General features: G+C 38.8%; 1 protein-coding gene across 1 annotated transcript; it reads right to left on the bottom strand.

Annotated features, from left to right (window-relative positions):
• Positions 1 to 5,440: 5,440 nt before the first annotated feature.
• LOC108113465 (tyrosine-protein phosphatase non-receptor type 21) lies at positions 5,441 to 16,086 on the bottom strand. Its single transcript, XM_017224045.2, has 7 exons — positions 15,720 to 16,086; positions 11,411 to 13,301; positions 8,749 to 9,619; positions 6,516 to 6,734; positions 6,267 to 6,443; positions 5,878 to 6,201; positions 5,441 to 5,814 (listed from the first exon to the last, which is right to left on the bottom strand). Exons 1-7 carry the CDS (start codon positions 15,802 to 15,804, stop codon positions 5,686 to 5,688), a joined length of 3,696 nt encoding a protein of 1,231 aa, XP_017079534.2. The 5' UTR covers positions 15,805 to 16,086; the 3' UTR covers positions 5,441 to 5,685.
• Between the last annotated feature and the right edge of the window lie 1,439 nt (positions 16,087 to 17,525).

The following is a 17,525-nucleotide window of genomic DNA, read 5'->3' as shown; positions in this document are numbered from 1 at the left end:
CTACCAAACCGCTATCAGAATACTCTTGCTTCGCAGTCCACCGGGCTATTAAGCATATCAGCCAAGAAATCTCTACGATCTCTACTCTTCTGGTTAACTCCCGTGAAGTCGCCGATAAGTTCACTAAGATACAATCTTTGCCTGGCATAGCTGAGGTTGAGATCAAGCTCCACCAATCCCTCAATTTTGTCAAGGGCACCATTTTGCCCCTTGCTTAAAAATGTTCCCGAATCAGAAATTGTAGAAGAGCTTAAGTCACAAAATATGCACAGCGTCTACAAATTCACGAAAACTTTTGACGGCAAGCCTAAACCCTCTGAAAAAATATTAGTTACTTTTGACTCCTACAAAATACCAAGCAAGCTTGACGACTCTTGGCACACCGTAAAGGTTCGGGAATATTTTCCTAATCCTATGAGGTGCAAGTCTTGTCAACTATTGGGACACACAATGAAACTCTGCAAGAACACTGCAACTTGCGTTTCTTGTAACCTCTCCCCTCATCTACCAGTGCCCTGCACTCGCATTTCTTGTGCAATCTGTAGCGGCGATCATCCAGCCTCCTCTCCATCATGCCCAAAATATCAATTCCAGAGAGAACTTCTCTGCATCAAAACAAGCAAGAAATGCAGCTTCCGTGAAGCCCGCAATATTTTACAACAAAAAAACAATAACAACGCATCGACTACCTTCGCTTCTGTCGCCAGCGCAGCAAGCCCTCCGTCCACAACCGAAAGAACACAAAATACGATACCTACGAAAGCAACAACAAACACATTAACTCGGAAGCCCAATAGTGTAACCAACACGACCTCTCCCACGAACATGCCAATCTCATCTCTTTCAAATTCATACAAATCTTCTCTCTCAACTGCACCCGACACACAAGACACAAGCTCCTTAATCAGCCCAATCGATCGCTCGCGGTCGAATATTATTAAAGCTCTTATTGAAGAAGCAAACAAAATCAAAGTACCAGAATCCCCAACTAACTCTAACGCCTTAAATATATCATCCGACTCCGAATTATCAATGGAAACATTGGATTCATAGTCCAGTCTTTTCCATAGCATTTCCTATATCCAACAGAAATCTTATTGATTTGTTTTAATGCCAATAAAAATATTACAATGGAATATAAACGGAATTTTTAACAATTATCATGAACTTTCTATATTAATAAATGAACAACATTTTATGTTTACAAGAAACAAACCTGACCTGTAACTTTATAAACTTTGTCTGCCCCAAGGGCTACATTAGTTATTTCCACAATTTACCGCAGAACATCAGTGCTAAGCAAGGCGTTGGAATTCTTATCAAACAAAACCTCCCCCACTCACACCAAAATGTCGACTCTAATATTCTCTGCTCTGTTTTGGAGCTTAATGTAAGCATTGGCATACAGATTGTCAATGTTTACATTCCTCCAAATCAAAGTTTTACAACATCTGACTTATCCGCCATTCTCGATAGTGATAGACACCCCTTCATAGTTCTAGGGGACTTCAACTCGTGGAGCCCTCTATGGGGCTCTAGTCAGTCAAACACCAGAGGCAAAAAAATCGAGAAATTAATATCGGAACAAGATCTGATTGTCCTCAACAATGGATCTCCCACACATCTATCCACCCACAATTCCCTTACCCACGTTGACATTTCCTTGATTACCCCGCAGATAGCACACAGGTGCAGTTGGTCAATCTTATCCAACCTTCACGGTAGTGATCACTTAATCATATCTATTGATTTTTCCACACATTTTAGTACCTCCCCTACCTTTAAATTTAAAATAGATCTAGCCAATTGGGATGCATATAGATTTATGTGCGAAAGAAGAGCGTTGGATTGGAAGTCAGGTTGTTAAAACCACCAAGTTGCACAAATAACAAAAGCGATTAGGTCCGCAGCCAACTGCAGTATTCCACAAATACACAATTACAACCTTCAGAGGCGTCGAAATGAAAAGCAACAGCTGTTCGCAGTTTATAAAGCCAGAATGTCCGACACCAACTTGATAAATTATAAAAGAGTCAATGCAGTTTTTAAAAATTCTGTACTTGTGTCCAAAAGGACTTGTCTTGAAAATTTCACCTCCAGGATATCCCCTTTATCGTCTTCCAAAAAAGTTTAGTCCGACGTAAAGAGGCTGGCCGGCGTACCACCACAGCCGTTTCGATTTTTGAAGTGCTCTGAGGATATCGCAGAAGAGTTCGGGCATCTTTGGTCAAACTATTCGGCTGACAGTACCTTTTCAGCCGAATACGTACACCAAAAAGACACCTATTTATCGCCGTCCTATCTTCTGACAGCTCTGTCATCACCTGCCAAATGCTAAGAAAAAAACTTCACATTAGCCGAAATCGAATATGCATTAGCCGGCTCAAAGGGTAAAACCCCTGTGGCTGACCGGATATCCTACCCAATGCTTAAGGAAATGCCACTCTCCCTTAAAACCAGGCTTTTAGGAATATATAATCAAATTTTTAACTCCGGAAAATACCCACACAGTTGGAGATCAGCCACTGTCATCCCAATTCCCAAGCCAAATAAACCTCCTGTTTAGGAAAAACTATAGAAAAAATGATTGTCCGACGACTTATGTAGTTCGTCGTTTAAGTAGACATAAGGACATTTAACTCTCAATATACGGAGATGACGCTATTATTTTTTCCAAATTAAAATTGTAAATATTGTTAAAGATAAATTTGTAGATGTATTAAGTGAAATAGATTCCTGGGGAGCCATTTCGGGTGCGTCCCTAGCCATTGAAAAATGTAAATTACTCCATATTTGCCGCAAACACAGATGCACTCTCTCCCATATTAACTTTAAAAATAAAAGAATAGAAAATGTTAAGAGTTTAACAATTTTGGGCTTAACCTTCGATACCAAACTCCTATTTGCAGCATTGTATTAAACTAAGAAAACAACTCGAGTCCAGATTTAACATTATAAAATTTTTGTCATCCAAATACACTAACATCCATATTAATACACTAATATGAATTACTCGCGCCCTGATGCTTTCCAAAATAGATTACGATCTACCAGTTTACGGATGGTGTGCAAAATCACACTTAAACAAGTTGCAGGCTCCATACCATGGTGCAATCCGACGTGCTATAAACGCTTTTCCTACCTCACCTACCGCATGCATTTTGGCTGAGTCGGGCCTACCGAGCATTCAGGCTCGCAGAGAAGAACTGACCATGCAGCTCATTTGTAAAATGCATTTAACAAAAAATGCTCTACTAAATGCTCTCAGCCATGTTCAAGCAAAAACGGAATTACAAAGTCATATCAACGCTTAGGCGGTGTGCCAGCTTCACAACGCAGTTTGGCCTTCCCCTTGATATGTACAACGGCTCAAAAAACAATACCACCAGAGCTGAATATCAGACCCGCTTTCGATGCCTACAAGAAAAACTCGGCACAAAATCTTGGCTCTACACCGATGGATCAAAAACAGACGACGACACTACCTTTGCTGTTGTTGACAGCAATGACAAAATAATCTCGGGTGGAATGCTACCCCCTTACAACTCCATCTTTACTGCGGAAGCCTTCGCCATATTACAAGCCTGTCTCTTTGCCACCAAACACTCGGTAATCTTTGTAATCTGTACCGATAGCCTTTCCACCTTATCTTCTTTACGGAATTGGGGTCAAACAATCCAGAGAATGAGACCTATATGACCACCGATATTTTTCCATCAACAATACCTTCACAAAAATTTCTATTCCTGGGCACCTTGGAAAGCGGGCACGTTCAACATTCATCCGCCTTCGTATCGGGCACAGCCGTGCAACACACGAACATATCCTTACTGGAACACCACGTCCCGTCTGCCGTTGCGGCGAACACCTCGAAATTGACCATCTACTCAACTCATGCCGTCTTCTGGAGAGCGTCAGGGCCCTGATTTTCGGCCAGAAACCCTCCGATAGTTTAAATATAATTTCACAAGAAACCATTATGAACTTTTACCATTTTGTCATTAGAACCAACTTAAATATTTAAGTATCTTTAATTTAATAATTTTAATCTCGAGTCGTAGGCCCTACCACCTAGTACTCTTTAAGAAATGTATTAGATTTAGTATTATATACTAGATTTAATTTTGTTAAATAAATAAATAAATAAACCGGGGCAAAATTAAATCAACTCCGCAACAAAACCACGCCGAAAGAAGTAGCAACTTAACAACAAAAGCTGCGAACTACAGCAGTTCTACCAAAAGCTCCCAAAAGCGCATGCGCTACAAAATAACAGTAAAGCGCATGCGAAACTAGGAGAACCAAACCAAATAAAAACTGCTGATTAACCCGCCGCTGCTCATCCGTCTTTGTCTTTGGCTGCTTGGCCCAACAACACCCAAACATTAAATAATGTTAGTACAGGTTCAAAGACTTCAATGTTGGTTACATGGTAAATAAATTTTATTTCTAAATAATATCTACATGTATTTAATATATATATTGAAATTTAAAAACACAAACTGCCAAGAAAGTTCATACAAAAGGTGACCATTTTTTCTTGATATTGGTATTCCTACCCTCTCGAAAATTATATAGGCAGACAAACATACGGACCTGTCAAAATCTACTGGGCTTTTGATCCTCATCAAGAATTTATGTTTCGATTTGATAAATCTTTGGCAAATCGATCGATATTGACAAAAATATTTTATACAAGGCCAGACGAAGACATAAATACGTATATATATACGTAAAATACATATTCTCAAGCACAACTTTCTAGTTTTTATAATTCCCATTTTTGGTTTCCTGGGTTTTGTGGGCGTTGAGATGGGCGTAGCCAAATGGGAAAAAACAATTCGCATTTGGGGCATCATAAAAACCAACATACTTAATCCGAACTTTCTATCACCTATAGATACCGAGATATAAGCTTTTCTACAAAATGCGAAAACCGTCTTTCGAGCTTGGGGGGCGTAAGAGTGGGTGTTGCCGGATAATGGTACCACCATGAGAAGAGCTGGCATCTCAAGATTATACATACTTAATTGTCTAGCTTTAATAGTTCCTGAGATTTCATCAATTTTAGTTAGAGCGTTAGTGGGGGTGGCAAGATGCTGAAACAAACTGGCGCTGCGTAGGGACCTTAAGAACCTTCATGCTGAATCTCAACTTTGTATCTCTTATAGTTCCTAAGAGTTCAGCGTTAATATGGACAGACGGACATGGCTTAATCGACTCGGTTATTAATCCTAATGCTTCCTTCTACCTGTTACATACTCTAATATACCCTTTTACTCTACGAATAACCAGATCGAATTGGCATTCATTGTAGGGATGCTAGGATTTCCGGAGGGCATTTAATTTTGAAACCTATTTTTTTTAGATTTCCTTCTTACTTTTGTTTGAAATATATTTTAACACATAGTGATCTTTTTTTCAAAATTTTTATAAAATGTATTATTTTTGGATTTTATTGATACAGCCATAAATTTCTACTTAACTGGCTTACAAACACTGCGATCATGTCGATATTTCTTTACATATCGTATTCTTATAAATAGGTAAGCTATTTAGAGCTTAAAAACAAGTTGTTATAAAATGTAACAATTTCGTAAGCAACAGTAGGTCATGACTTCTTGGAGAAAACTTAGCTTATACCAGTTATTTTAGGAAAGTTCTCCACTATCTTTAGGTTCACGCTTAAATCAGCCTCGTACGCTTTAAATAGGTGATCAATAGATTGTATATAAACTTGTATTGTGCAAGTGATGGTATAATACTGTCGCGCTGATGTCGAAGCTGACCAATAACACGAGGTATATCTAGGTCCTGCAAGGCAAAAAGGAATGATTAAGCATATATTAAAAAAAGTATTTTTATTTATTAGCTTACCTCGTTATGGTCGAGAGTATAAAGCAGAAGATCAGCAGTCAGTGTTACACCAGAACGACCGCCTCCCTCCAAACAGTGGAGAAACACCGGTGGGTTTGTGTTGTGACCCGGGGGTACTTCTTGGGTGGATGCCAGTCTAACTGAGTTAAGTTCTTCAAGAAAGTCCAGAAAATGGTTTACATCGCGGGGACAATTTTGTTCTGCCCAGTCATCATACTGCAAATACCAGACTGAACGGTACCGTCTCGACAATACATGGTAAAGACGCAACTTAATGGTGGTGCATCTATCTGTCGTTTGTAAGAATTCCTGATATACTTGAAACTGAAAGAATAAAGTTTAACTAAGAAATCACAATCACAATTTGCACAACATTATAAATTACATACCTGACCAAATTCTAGACGCTGCTGACTGCTAAGTGGAATATAGCTCATATCCTCAGTTAGTTGAACAATCAAATATACATCCGCCTCCCAGACACACTGCCAAAAAATGCGCATGGTTATCGATTCTTGGGGAGTTTGGGCAACAATGTAAAATAGCTGCTTTGTACCCACAGTGGCCTTAAAAATAAAAATACAAATTATTCTTCCGAAGCTAAAATATGAAATTGTTATAATTTTGAATAAACGCACATTTATGTAGGAGGCATTAACGTAACCATGGCGATTGTCCATCGATGGCGTCAGTCGCACTCTATTGTCATCATAGGGTAAAAAGTGGGGGTCGTGATTCTTCGGTTCGTTTTCCTCTAGAAGGGCGCACTCGTACAATGCATTTTCCCGACGCTTCGGTATGCGTTCGAATTCCAAAAACAGCTGCGAGTCACTAAGCTTGTCATCTAGTATTTGGCACTGAAATTAAAAGCGCATTAATTAACGAAACTATTATATTTGACATGGAAAAGTTTTAAATTAAATTAAGGGCTTAGTCTTTTTACAATATTGCTAAAATATATAAAAACATCAGAAAAGACCAGACAACAACTGTAGTTGTCTAATGGAAAGTAAGTAAGTAATATCTAACAATAAACCCTCCTGTAGAAACCAATTTAAAAGTAAACATTTTCCGTCGCAGGCATGTAAGTCTACTTTTTATACCCGTTACTCGTAGAATAAAAGGGTATATTAGATTCGTTGAAAAGTATGTAACAGGTAGAAGGAAGCGTTTCTGACCCTATAAAGTATTGTATTCTTGATCAGGATTAATAGCCAAGTCGATTAAGCCATGTCCGTCTATTCGTTCGTCAGTCCGTCTCTCCGTATGAACGCTGGGATCTCAGGAACTATAAGAGTTACACAGTCGCTCTTTATGAACAAATTTAAGTTATTAGGCCTCACATGGTTTGTGACGTCACTATCAGTTGCTCGACATGCCCGACACTTTTCTACCACTAAAAGGTGCGCTCGGATCCAAAGTTTATACATACTGAATTTCAACTTTCTAGCTATAATAGTTCCTGATATTTCAGCGATTTGCAGGCGTTAGAGTGGGCGTGGCAGGATGCTGTAATAAACGTACGCCCCGTAGGGACCTCAAGAATCTTCATGCTTAATTTAACTTTGTTTCTCTTATAGTTCCTGAGATCTTAGCGTTCATAAGGACAGAGGGACAGACACACGGACATGGCTCAATCGTCTTCGCTATTCATCCTGTTCAAGAATATATATACTTTTTAGGGTCGGAAACGCCTCCTTCTATCTGTTACATACTTTTCAACGAATTTAGTATACCCTTTTACTCTGCGAGTAACAGGTATAAAAACTATTGTGTAAGGTTAATATACAACAAGAAGAAACGCTATAGTCGAGTGCCACGACTATAAGATGCCGGGTACTGTTATATTTTAAAAGACTCATTTTGCTAGTGGAAATGGACAAAAGGCCACCTTTAATCAAAAAGCATGTTGAGTAACTGATGGGGCCTCACTGCCTCTGTGAGGCCTTATAACCTACATTTCTTCATAAAAAGCGAAATAATGTTCCGATCTAAAAAATAAGTTATACAAGGTCAAACGGAGGAATTCATAATAATATTATAGACGGCACAGTTTTCGCGGTTTGTGGGCGTTACAATGGGCGTGGCCATATGAAAACTCGTGTCTAGTTACAGTGGCATCTCTATAATACTTATTCCTAAGCATAACTTTCTAGCTTTTATAGAGATGCAGTGGCATCTCCATAATACTTATTCCTAAGCATAACTTTCTAGCTATTATAGTTCCCGAGATTTTTGAGTTTTTGGGTTTCAAGGTTTTGTGGGCGTTAGGGAGGGCGTGGATAGATGGGGAAAAGCAATTCGCATTTGAAGCATCATAGAAACCTACATTCTTAATCCGAACTTTCTATAACTTATAGCTACCTAGATATAAGCTTTTCTACAAAATGCAAAAACGATCTTTCGAGCTTGGTGGGCGTAAGAGTGGGTGTGGCCAGATAAAGGGTAATAATGATGCGCTGGGATCTCAAGATTAGACATACTTAATTCTACCTTTCTAGCTTTAATAGTGCCTGAGATTTCGTCGATTTTCGTGATTTGTGGTCGTGGCAGGATGCTGAAATAAACTTGCGCTGCTTAAGGACCTCAAAAATCTGTCTGCTTAAGCTCAACTCTTTATCTCTTATAGTTCCTAAGATCTCAGCGTTCATACGGACGCTCGGACGGACATGGCTTAATCGACTTCGCTACCTTCTACCCGTTTTACTCTACGAGTAATGGGTATAATTAGTCGTGGCCATTAACTAATCGATCTTTCTTGGCTGACTTATCTTTTCTAAGGCTGTAAAAGAAATAGTTTAAAAAACAAATGCTTTTTGGATGTTCCAGACTACATATTTACTATATTTGGTCCATTTAACTATTACCTACCAGTTGGTCCTTGGAATATCTTCCGGAAATGGGCAGGGGTTTGCTGACGCCGGTGGACCACCGGTGTGGCATAGTAAGGTCATCTTGAGCCAGCTTAAGCTTCGTGACCAGCTTAGGATGCGGACCTGTCGCCAGCGCATTTTCCCTGCCTAGGGTTGCAGATTTCTGCTTTTCGGGAGTTTTACTACGGGACAAAAAATTCCACCGCTTTTTGCGTTTTGACTCCTTACTGGCCGCCGACGAGGACGTCGTATTAAGCGTGGAGTTTAAGACGGAGGAGGTAGAAGCAGACGTGTTAGCAGAAATATTTATAGTACTAAACTGCTGCTGAAGTGAGTCTCCAGCCGACATGATCACTTCGGCCTTCGGTGACTTATTCAGACTGGCTTTGGATCCCTGTCCATGTTGCCGTGGCGGAGGTGCTGATCCCATATCCGGTGCGGCACTTGCTGCTCTGGTGCGCTTAGGAGCCTGCGGCTCATGAAATAAGAGTTCTGTACTTAATGCCCGGTCCACCCCGTACTTTATTGTGTTTCCATCGTCAGCTTGGCAATTTACAGTAGCAGTGGCCAGGTTGTTTGAGCTAGCGTGTCGAGTAGCCGCAACAGGAACAACACCAGGAGCGGACTGTATCGACGATGCCCTCTGACGCATAGCATCGACATAAGTGGTCCCACTGCTACCACCCGAGGCTCGGTGGGGAAGGGGGACATTCTCGTAGATGGGCTCGATAGACCCGTTTACCATGCTCCTCTGAAGAGGCGACGGTGCGGCAGTTTTATGGGACGAAGCAATGATTGGCGGTGGTAGCGGGCTGCTGGCAGGCGGTGGTATAGAACTGCGATAACCACTCGGCGGAAGCGTAGGTGAACTAGAATGGTAATAGGAAAAGTATTCGTTTAGGACTATAATAGATAAATCAACAATTAATACACTGGTTAAAAAATTATATAACACGAATTCCACTTGTAATGTTCTTCCGCATAGAGCGGATGTTTGACCGTAGAAATAAATAAATAAATATTCCTAAAAAAAAATTTTTGTCGCACAGGGAGGGTACATCTTTAGAAATACGTATAAAATAACAAAAACTATATAAACATAGGTTTAGATATTGCAGGATTTTAAGAGTATTATAACGTTAAGGCTCGAACGTTTGTTGGCCCATATTTAAAGGGCCATGAAATGGGACAGAGTTCACACATAGTGTGCCCACAGACATGGTGAAATCAAAAGAAAAATTTAAGCTTTCGAAGAATACGAACTAAGAATTAATAAAGATATGTTAAATTTACATGTCACATGACGGGATATGAAACCGCTACTCATACACCACCAACGGCAGACATACCGCTTTTTTGCAGGACAAAGAAGAAAGCATTTCTAACCCTATAAAAACATATGTATATTCTTGTTCAGGATCAATAGACGAAGCGATTTACCAATGACTGCCTGTCCTTCTGTTGTTTGCCCTGTCCGTATCAACGCTGAGACCTCGGAAACAATAAGAACCAGAAACCTAATATACATGAAAATTTTAAGTAATCAAATAATATAATGGGTAAGAGCCATCAACTCAAGTTTCGGTATTACAGTATTGATAATCATAAACAAATTAAACTATCTCGGCTGTCAGACAGCCAGAAAGACAAACAGCTAAATCGTCACCAATCCGCTGAACCAACGAAACTAGCTGATACATCAAAATTCACATATGTACTCTGAAACTTACAGGCCAATTGACTCTGCTTGCAAAATATACTTTGATTGCTTCTTTATACCTACTCTTGTTAACCTTAGCATCTGGTACCCATAAATACGGTTAAGATTTTTCAATAAATGTTTCTCATTCATCATCGCAATCATCAAAGGCTCTCGCCGTGTCTTCTGATCCCCATCTTGCTAAAATCTGCCATCCAGCAGATAGTTTATGTGCTATATGCTAAGAGACATCCTATGACTAGACGCCCTATCGTCAGTCACTTATAGATCCACCATTACGGCACGTTAAATCGACGGCCAACTGGCCTAAAAAATACAAATCGGAAAAGGTAGTGAAGTCTTTGGGAGTTAGGTATGGTTCTTGTTTGAATTTCTGTTAGTATAATACTATATAATATAATATTCGATATAAGGAGTCATTTTATTGTTTTGACGCACCGCTATTGGAATTTGAATATTTCCGACGGCTAGATAAAAGGGATATTCGACCCTTAACAGCAAATCGACCAGTCAGTATTATTATCTCTGTAATGATGTTTGGCTTTTCTCCTGTCAGTTGAAAATTCATAACAATAATCTCTTTCTGGCGGGTTTGCCGACCCAGACATGTATAAATCATGAATACCAGCGTCATAAAAATTTGCTGTCAATGTATTATACCGAAGGCTCATCAAGATTTTCTTGCAATAATAACAAGTTGAAAACAAAAACTCACTAACGACGACAAAAGGTAGCGCTTTGTAAACTTTCACTAGCAAAATTAATATTTTAAAATTAGCTTATAGTCGCGGCAGTCGACTATAGTGTTTTATCTTGATTTTTAATTTAAATTGAAATTAAATTAACTATTACATTTTTTCAAAATGATTACAAACAGTACATAAATCCACCTAATGAAACATGTGTAAAAATCATTCAACATCACTAAATATTATATTACCTTTGAGTGATCAGCGCTCCTACAGTTCCAACTGCTGCCTGGCTCATCGCTGACTGACGCAGTTGAGACATAATGGACGGCTGCTCCTCGATCATGTTGAGATTCTCAAAAGTGCCATGGGGCGGAAGGTAGGGCTGCGAGTGCCCCATATGGCTTAGATGCTGGTGGAGCATTGTTGCTCCGGAGGATGTGGGAACGGTGCTTGCATGTCCGCCAGCATTCAGAGCAACGAACTGGCCGCCGTTAAAGAGGGTTCGGTTGGAGACTAAATCTGGCGATGAGCCGCTTACATAGTTTCGGTAGCCCTGTAGCGGGCGTGGAGTGGCCACGGCCAAGTCGGGCGTCGAGGAGGAACTCAAGCGGTTGACATATGGCGGGGGAGCCTTGTGACGCATCAATAGCATGCGTTGTGATAACTCCAGGTACGTCTGTGGTGTGCTCATAGCCTGTGGGTGGGACTGTTGCTGATACAGATTGATATGGTGGTGTAGAGCAGCGGCTGGCTGTGCTACGTCCGGATAACGATGGGCAGTCAGATGACTATATAGCAAGTTATCATTGTGCAAGCCCGGATTGTGAACATCCGGCTGCGAACCCGCATAGTATGCATTACTTGGCGTGGTCAATGTCAGAGTCATGTTGTGAAACTCCGCCGAAGGTGTACGGTACTTCAGTTGCACCGCCGTCTCATAGTCCGGGGCAGGACGATATGTGGGTAGCATCGACTTAAGACGTTCCCGCTCCTCAAAGTTATTGTTGTTCTTGCTGTTGCTCCCATTGTTCAACATACCTGTGCTACTGAGCAGGTTGTTGTTGCTCATATCTAGGCTTTGTCCCAACAATTGGTTGGCGCTGGTGGCCAATGAAATGTTCGACGAAATCATCTGCTGCTGCTGACGCAAATGCTCGGCAGACGCCGCTTCAGAGCAGTCGTACTCTACGTAACCTACGCTATCGCCCCCCATCGGACCGGTCCTTTCCATTTCTGCACCACTGCCCTGGCTCGATGGCGTGCCAGTGTCAATGTATCGCTTGAAGAATTTATGCTGGCTAATTGTGAGCTTCCAAAAATAGCGCGACGTGTCCGCTTCGGCGAAAATAAAGCTTCCCACGATGCTGCCGCCGCCGTCTAGCTTGTTTTGCTCGATCTTGATCGTTCTCTTGTCGATAGTTACAGTGTGGAAGTCCTTCCATGGAAAATACTGCCGCCCGTTATCCGCGTTTACCACCATCCCATCAATGGCCAGACCCAGCAGCAGATCATTGCCGAGTGTGTCCTTAGCGGCGAAGCGCTCTTCCCCATATCCATCCAGCTGCTGGCAACACTGAATATACATCTCTTCTGCCTGGCTCTGACCCAAATGTGCAAGGCCAGCATGTTGCTGCAGGACCTCCACGATAAGTCCGTCTAGCATACTGTCGTCATTCGCCAAGCCTTGCATATTGCGGGGTAGGACAAGTGATTTCTTCAGGTAGTCCTTGCTTTGTTTATCCCCGTGATAGCTGTCATACTCCGCCTGACGACAGTAGAGCGCCAGAAGTATGGCTGTGCGGATGTCGCAAGCGATTCGACCTTCGTGTATGTCGCTTTTAAGCTGTAGGAAGTAGTAAAAGCGTGTGGCCTCGTCGGTAAGGTGGCGCACTCCTGTGGTGACATAGTGGCGCACTCGCAAATAGATCTTTGGTCCTGCCGCATACTTTTCTAACTGCCGGCTGAGGGAGCGCTCTAGGTCAACCCATTTAAACTCCTCTTCCTTTTCCCTTCCCTTGACAAGGAAGCGCAATCCGAAAAACTCCGGCTGCTGTATCAGCAATCGCTGGCAAACGTTGTCTAGGCATTCCTGTCCTTTACTTTCCGAGCTGATCGTGCAGTCTACTGTGCTGGAAGTGTCTGCAATAGAGGTTTCAGTGAAAACAAGCCGCAGACACGATAAAATAACTCTAAACTCTATATGTATACCATAACAACAACTTGATAAACAATTTGTAATTTATTTATTTGTTTAATACGCGCAACTGTTATCATTGAAATAGTTCTTGTAATACGGAACAAATCTGTATTCTAACAGATTAAAGTATTGATTTTAAAATTTGTACCATTCTTTTCATTATTGATGGTTTAAGTTTATTATAAGTAACTCCATTTTATAATATAATATCTTGTTAGAGGGTTTAGGGTTTGTCATAACTGGCAGAAAGAAAGTTTTCCATTATATTAAAAAAAAAAGTTATCCATAATGGTCAAAAGAATTTGCTGGCCACTCCATAAGATCTATCATTTATGTTTTAGATTGTTATCCAATTGAAATGACCTTTTTAAGGGCATATCCCTTATAGCACATAGAAGGGCAACATTTTTGAGAATATATTTTACATACACTTTCATAATTGACGATTACCATGGTCACCTTGCTTTGGCCCTCTGCACTGGCTGTTTCGCTACGACCAGCAACTTGATGGGAAACATTTAAAAATATGTGTCGAAAATGACTTTGACTTCTGGGTTCAGGTTTGGCAGGTAAGCATTGGTCACAAGCTACTCTGCCAGGACCTGAGACTCCATGCAACTTACAGGTGAAGCTGTTGCTGTATAACAATTATAAAACGAAATATAAGATCATAACCGAAATATTACTTAGTAAAATTTTGTTATTGTTGTTGTTTTGTTGATAATAATGAAACAAAAAACGGTAAACTATTTTAAAATAAATTCACTATGATTTTGCAATAGAATTTTGTAATTTAACAAATAATCTGGTTATTAGAGTAACGGTGGAGTAACAGTTGCGTTTCTTCTAGTTTTTATTTTTTGGTCATAACGCTTAAAAATAACTTTACAAAATTATGAAAATAATATTTAACTAAATTTTCATTTACGTATTACAAATTACTCAATCTATAAGAAGGTTATTTTAGCGACTTGACATTGCATACTTAGTAAAATTCTATAAATAGTTTCAGTCCCTTTATTTTTTTAAACGTTCTTCCACTACGTTATATTACCAAAATGTCGGTTGAACACCTATTTTGACGTTATAGCGTTTCTATAAAGTCCCTTTAACCAGCTAGTAAAAAATTAAGTTTTAAAAGCATCATCTAGGTCCACTTCCCTTCCAGCTATAATTTGTTAATCTAAAGTTTTTTCTTTCTTGTAAATATCTCAAGACCTTGTCGAGCTTTGACATTACAATTTTTTCAGGAAAAATCGTATAAAACTGAAATTTTTTTACTGTAGTATTAAATAATAATTTTTTTGTTTTTATATATTTATTGGGAACCGTAAACGTAGATATCGTAAATATCTATAGTACAAAAATTATTTATTTCCCCAGAACGTTTAAAGGATTTGAAGGGTTTTAATATAAATGTTATTAAAAGTAAATATATTTTTAATTTACACAATTATGATTATACCCGTTACTCGTAAAGTTAAAGGGTATACGTGATTCGTTGAAAAGTATGTAACAGGTAGGAGAAAGTGTTAATAGTATAGCGAAATCGATTAAACAATTTCCGTATGTCCTATGAACGCTGAGATCTAAAGAACTATTAGAGATATAGAGACTAAGCAGGCATATTCTTGAGGTCCATACGCAGCTCAAGCCCAAAAACCTTCTTCGTTTAAGCTTGTATAACATATTTTTATCATTATCTATCGATTTATCAAATACAGTTAAAATCGGAACATTATTTTCCTATTTATAATGAAATTTAGGTTATAAGGCCTCACATGGGCAATGACGTCACCATCAGTTACTCAACATGCTTTCTCCGACAATAGGTAGCGCTTTGCAAATTCCTGCTAGCAAAATGAATATTCTAAAATTGTGTAAAACGGTAACGGTTATCTTATAGTCGAGGGCCGCGTCTCGATTCTCGTAAAGGCAGTAAACAAAAAATCTTATTATAAGTAATGACTTAATTTTACAATAAATAAATGGTAAATTATTAAAAAATATATACACTATAGTTTGTTTAATACTAAGCTTTATAAAAGGCTATTGCAATCTTTATCGTAATGATCGCACAGAATGCTATTTCAATGAACACAGCTCTATGTGAAAGACGATAGTGGGATGACATTTTCGCGGCCTCAATTAGATTACGAGTTCCAGTAAAACTGAAATTCTGTTAAATTGCTGTAAAACAAACTATTGTAAATGGAAAAAATTGAAAATTAAATCACAAAGCAATATACGATAGCTTTGTAACCGATTAGTTGTTGCATATATTGCCTCGTTTCTATTACTTTTGTTATTATTGTTGTTGTTATAGTCGTTACGCCCATCCAGTGGTGGGGTTTACTCACCCAGCAGGTGATGCACTGAAATAACAAACAAACTCTTAGAAGTAACATTGTACTGGCGACACTTTTTCAAGAATTTTAAGGGCATTTTTTGAGCCGAGCTATGACTTTTATCTGAATCTTAGTCAGCCTGGGCGCCTAAGGCTAAAACAACTGCACCATCTACTACAGGTATTGGTGTTATGTTGGTAATTGAACAACGGGAATTGGCCGAATACACTTAGATGCTAGGATAAGCAAAGCGGAGACCCGCAAGCTGACGTTGAATCACACAAAAAATAATTATTAAGTGTAACTTTAAAATAAATAAACGAATCCACTTCAGAAGCACTAAAACGAAGAACTGCAATGGTGATATCGATATTGAGGTGCTGGCCGACTACCTTTGTCGCTGGCATCGCACAGATCGATAGGCGAAATAAACTATCGATGTTGTACTGTGCAGTGACTACAAATATATAATTTAAAAGGAAATGTACTGATAAAGCTCCAGCAATAAATAATTTGATATTAAAAAAACAAAATCTGTCTCTAATAAAGAAAATTGTTGTTTTCTTAACAGTTTAAGATTGGGCTAGACATATTTATAGTTGCGCTATTATTAATATATTAAAATAAATATAACGTATAAAATTTGTATTATGCATTAATTTACATTCACAAAATGCTTTTAGTCTAGATTTATAGATTGTGAGGAAAATACATATTTATGCTGCCAACATCTTTATGAGGGGATTTTTCCTCAACGTTATAGGAAAAATACTAGAAGTAGATGATACCAAACTTAGTAAATTAAAAGATTTTAAGCCTGTCTATTAGCAGTCGATAAATTAGTGGCGAAACCTTTCGCAATTCAAAGGCGTTTTTATGAATTACCTTAGTGAAGAAAATAAATAGCAATGTAGTACGGATTGAGCTTCTTAAAAATTGCTTGATTGGAAAAAAATCGGCCTTCACCATTTATTATAATGCTTCCCTCAAATAGGTTGATGCAGGAGTACCAGACAAATAAATCCAGCGAACTAAACAAGTTTGGTACCATTACCTAAGTCTCATACGGAGACAGATTGTAATGTAATGTAAATTAAAACCTTTAAACAAATGCAATTACTTTTACAGTAAACTTTACATTTTTGTTAGTCCACCTGATCAAAATTGAAATGAATTAAATTTATATACACATTAACATCAATAACTGATTTGTGAAAATCCGTTTTTTTTCCAAAATGGTCATTTTGACACCCGATCACACCGTTCATGCCAGCTTTAACTATTAATGACCATTTACAGTAACAACAATGAGCTTAATTTATATGTAATTTTATAGTTACTTTTATTTAAAATGTACACTACAATTTTCAATCAGAACTTTTCGTTATCAAAAACAAGTGCATGAAAAGTAATTCAAAAAATAAACCGATATAAAAGAACGGGATCAATATCAGGTAGGAAAGCCGTTACCTCAATTTTGTTGGTCTGAGATGGGACGACGTTGATGGACGGGTTCGTTATAATTTATTAGCAACATGACGTTTAATAGGGCTTACTTACTTATGACTTACTGAAATTTATGAGCAAGCTGATAATGGCGTTGGTCGGGAGAAGGTAAATTTAACTTTTAAAGATTTCCGAAAAGCATTTCTAACTTGTGCAATGTAAATTATTATACATATATGGATCCCGTTGGCACACTTTTATAAAGACATAAAGTACTATTATTATTTTGATGCTAATTTTATTATTTGCATAATTATGTCTAGAAAATGCAATGTGTATAGATTAGATTCGCCCTGCATGTTTTTATATCTC

This window comes from Drosophila eugracilis, unplaced genomic scaffold (genome assembly GCF_018153835.1).
Source record: "Drosophila eugracilis isolate 14026-0451.02 unplaced genomic scaffold, ASM1815383v1 contig_1828, whole genome shotgun sequence".
NCBI lineage: Eukaryota > Metazoa > Arthropoda > Insecta > Diptera > Drosophilidae > Drosophila > Drosophila eugracilis.
This window is presented reverse-complemented; position numbering and strand designations above follow the sequence as displayed.